The sequence below is a fragment of the Bombus huntii genome, chromosome 4, assembly GCF_024542735.1.
Source record: "Bombus huntii isolate Logan2020A chromosome 4, iyBomHunt1.1, whole genome shotgun sequence".
NCBI lineage: Eukaryota > Metazoa > Arthropoda > Insecta > Hymenoptera > Apidae > Bombus > Bombus huntii.
In genome coordinates this window covers 11,193,207-11,197,314 of record NC_066241.1, presented here as the reverse complement: position 1 = coordinate 11,197,314, position 4,108 = coordinate 11,193,207, and the positions used below count along the sequence as shown (strand labels likewise).

General features: G+C 34.1%; 2 protein-coding genes across 3 annotated transcripts in view; one reads left to right on the top strand and one right to left on the bottom strand.

The window, feature by feature from the left end:
- LOC126865154 (lysophospholipase D GDPD1-like) overlaps nucleotides 1-4,108 on the top strand; it is a 54,831-nt gene that overhangs the window by 148 nt on the left and 50,575 nt on the right. The gene's annotated exons all lie outside the window — the stretch shown is intronic.
- Nucleotides 1,068-4,108, bottom strand: part of LOC126865142 (proton-coupled amino acid transporter-like protein CG1139) — a 41,043-nt gene continuing 38,002 nt past the window's right edge. For both annotated transcript variants that reach the window (XM_050617306.1, XM_050617307.1), the window contains exon 8: nucleotides 1,068-3,705. In XM_050617306.1, the coding sequence (XP_050473263.1) occupies nucleotides 3,461-3,705 (245 nt within the window). In that variant the 3' untranslated portion in view covers nucleotides 1,068-3,460. The remainder of the gene's footprint in view (nucleotides 3,706-4,108) is intronic.

Below are 4,108 nucleotides of genomic sequence, written 5' to 3'. Positions count from 1 at the left end.
GTATGTGGGGGCAGCCACCCCAGTAGCGATCTATACGCCCTTTGCTGGAATAAAATCTCATGGCGTCTGCGCTGAAACCCACCACCGTCAACTTTCCCCACTGTACCCTGCTCTATAATCCTGGACAGTTTTGATTCCCTCTAAGGTCCAGCTTTGCATCATTTTACTTTGTGTAAGTACGGTGTAATAGAAAGTTTCTGTCGTATACTTTTTTCTTTTTTTTTTTTTTTGTTTTTTAAATAATAGTTTGTTAGATGGAAAGAGAAATTACTGGGATTTTTTGTGAATGTTTTTACAGGAAACTTTTTGAAAGAGAGAAGCTTTTTGTAACGACGTTTAGATCAAAGAAAGAAATCTTTTACGTAAAAAGATCAGGAGTTTTGGACCAATTTTTCTGCGTCTAACACATCTTTATATTTGAATTAGAGTAAGTTCTATTATGTAAATAATAGAGGGATTTTATTATGTAAATTTGAAAGAAATTCGTAGAATAATACTTCAGGAGAATCTTTCAAATTTCCCTGTTCCCAAGTTCTTTTATAAAAGAAGCGCATAAAGTTCTACTATATTAAAAGTAGGCTAAGCTGCGTTATGTGAATAATGAAAGCTTCTGTTCAAAAGTTTTCTTCTATCTCATTTCCAGTAATAGTACTACTTTTTGAAACATCTGATATATTCTGAAAACTGGGGTATAAGTTTTATTCTGTTTTCTGTGTCTCCTCTTGGCAAGTTCATTTGAAATCAGAGTAAAAGCATTGCATCAACAAAAGTTAGTCACACTAAAAGAATCTTGGCAAATAAATATTTAAAAATAATAATTCGTAATTTTTCCTGAAATTACTAGTACGTATATTGAAGAGTGAGTATCAGAGTAATGTGGTGGGGGGAAATGGTTTGTGTCCTTGAGTATCCATTACTCGTTGTTCCAAGCTATAGCTGGGCTATACGCACTCGTATGTACATATTAAGTTAGATTCACACGTAGTCTATGTATTGCAGATTTTATATGGAAACTTTGGAAATAGTTTAAGGATTGTTAGTATATTTTCATAAAATAAACAATCACCTTGTAACTAGTCACAACAAATTTATTCATGGCTACAACTGATAATATTCTCAGCAATAAAATAGAGATTTCAAAAACAAAAAGGGATCCATTTTATAATCCACACAATAATCGATCATAATCTTCGACATTAATTTATTAATTGAACGAGCAAGGCGTAACAAGTACAGCCTGGCTTTATTAATATAAAAAAAAAGACATACTTGTTTTAAATTTACTTTACCTTAATACAATTAATAAATAATATAGTTACGTTGTACTTAAAAACCGAGGGATTTTGTTCTTTCGCGATCATCATCTGTTTCGTTTCTTATCCTACATAAATCGTCTGTATCAAATTCCGTGATCTAATCCACGATATTCATGAATTTTATTTCACATACATCGTCTGTATCGAAAATTCAACGAGATATCATTCCTTGTTTCGGTTAATTAGTTGCCAATTGTCTGTAGAAATAATTTGCACCGTGATTTCTTTGTCCAGAACACGGAAACAATGGCGAAATGATATTCCTACAAAGAGAAAAACACGAGTTTCGCTGGCAAAGCTAGTCGCTTGCTTTGGAGAAACGAATGTCTCTCGAATAAAAAAATGAAATGATGTTTCAAGCGGAGCTTTCTCATCATCGTCGATGAACACATTTCATTTTTCACTTATCAATCTTAAGCTTAGACGAGAATCATAGCGGTTAGAACACATTTACTCGATCATAATCGCGTTATAATCATCGGATAATTCTTAACCACTTAACGCGCAAACGCCTCACACCTTACGCAAGATGTGTTATTCAGTCGTTTGAATTCGACGTAACAATGAAAATATTATTTATGAATTTCTCTTTTAGAACAACAATCAACAAGCTGATAGATTTGTGCTTAACCCTGCTGCATTCTTTACGTTATCTCCGATCAAATATTTCTTTAACGTTACAAAATATATTAAGTTCGAACAAAATATAAAAGCACTTTTACTGCTGTAATGTAAAATTTACGATTCTTTTTTTTTTTCTTTTTTGTAAAATAATTTTCAGGCCTATAGTGTAAATATATCAAGCCTCTTAGCTGTGCAATAATAATAAAATAGTAAATAGACTGTTCATATTGAAACATTAAGCATCAATTACTGTAAAACTGATACGAAAATCGATTCGAGAAATTTGTGAAAATAATAACGTTCTGCAAACACATAATCCGGAAGTGATAAAAAAGACTGAATCGAGCAGAGGTTTCAGTTCTTTACGACAGTTACTCATAGCAGAGATTTATAACTGTTCTTATGTCTCCGTGATTGTTTTTCTTTTTTTTTTTTTTTTATTTATTTGTACAAATCTTTTCACAGAAGCTTACAAGATAAGCTGGTCAGTGCCAATACTTTTGCTCATCATACGTATAAAAATTGATTTGTATCGTACGTATATACGTACACTGCCAGGCATAAGTATTAAGACACCTAATCGTTACAATTATTATAAGACTCTGACAAATCCTACCTCGTTTAGAATTTTGCTGCATAAAGCAATTCTAATTGAAATAAAAAATGAATTTAAATGAAGTAACAGATTTGTAGCAAAATAATCGAAAAATAAAACTAGTTAATATCTCGAAGTGTCCAAGTATTTATGGCCAGCACTGTACTTTCTTTTCTTCAGCAAATAAATATTCAAGACTTGCAACAGAGTTAAAAAAAAATTGCGAAAAATTAATTATTCTGTTTTGCTTCAAGTTACGAACAGCACGTCATGATAATCTACATGCACGTTAAATAGTTAAAGGTCGAACTGTGTGCAGCTCAATCTGCCTCCACGTTCATAAATAAACGTCTTTATTTTTCCTCGCGATCTAACCGACCAAGTATCAAAATATCACTGTTCGATTGAAATTCCATCCGCCATGCTGTCAGAGAAGACACGACGGCTTGGAAACGATAAAAAAAAAAAAAAAAAAAGAAACAGTTCCTTGTCAGGCGATACCATTCACAACCATATTTTATAATAAACCGCATTTCAAGCACGCTTGTACCATTAAATCAGACACGCCAGGCGTCGACCTTTTTCAATCTTCCTCGCTTATTTGCTATTCACGCGATCAACGCATATTTCTAAAAAAAATACATCAGAAAATACATCTTCTCCATCAAGAAAATGGAAGATCTTAAAATTAGTATTAGATGATCTTATACGCGGCCCAATCGAGCCGCTGGTTTTATTAAACAGCTAACTTATCACATTGGCCATAGTTCTTCTATTTTTTCTTTTTCCTCCCGTCACTCTATCTTCTTCTGATTCTTCCATTAATTCTTTTCTTCTACCGCTTCGTTCTACCTCGTTTTCTCATTCTTCTTTCCTAATGTACTCCTCACCGACCTGTTACTGTACCATTTCCAGGGCGCACAGTTCAAGAGAAGGTCTTGATGATGTCACGGAGACTCGTATAGGTTCCAACTATGAGACCAAGGACCGCGAAAAGTACGAGCGACATGTTCTTTGCTATCATTATCGCCTTTCCTGTGCGGTCGTGCACATGCCAGAATGTGCAGATTTGAATGAGGGCGGGGAACGCCAGGCCCAAACCAGAGAGACACAGAGCACCGAACAGGGATATAAACAGATCTAGTTCCGGAATCGCCACGGCTAACAGGACTGAAATATACGAAAGGATAAGAGATTATAGCAACAATTCTTCTTACTATTATCGTTTGGAAAAATTTTCTGAGATGTAGCAAGTGATTAGTCAAAGTTGAGATGGACGAAGGGATTGTAACTTTGATGTTCTTTTACGATTTATTATTTAGAGAAATTTGTAGAGAAGCGATTAGATAAAGTTAGGATTGCAGAGAGGGGATGATTACAGTTTTAGTATGATCAGACTAATGATTTTGTGGAGTGAGAGAATCGATAAGATTATTTTTATCGCTCAGGAGATTTTGTAGAACAATTCTAGTCGATTAGTCAAGATTACGATGGGAGTAGGGATAATTCAAGTTTTAGTATGATCAGACTAATTATTTTGTGGAGTGAGAGGATCGATAGGATTATGTTTGTC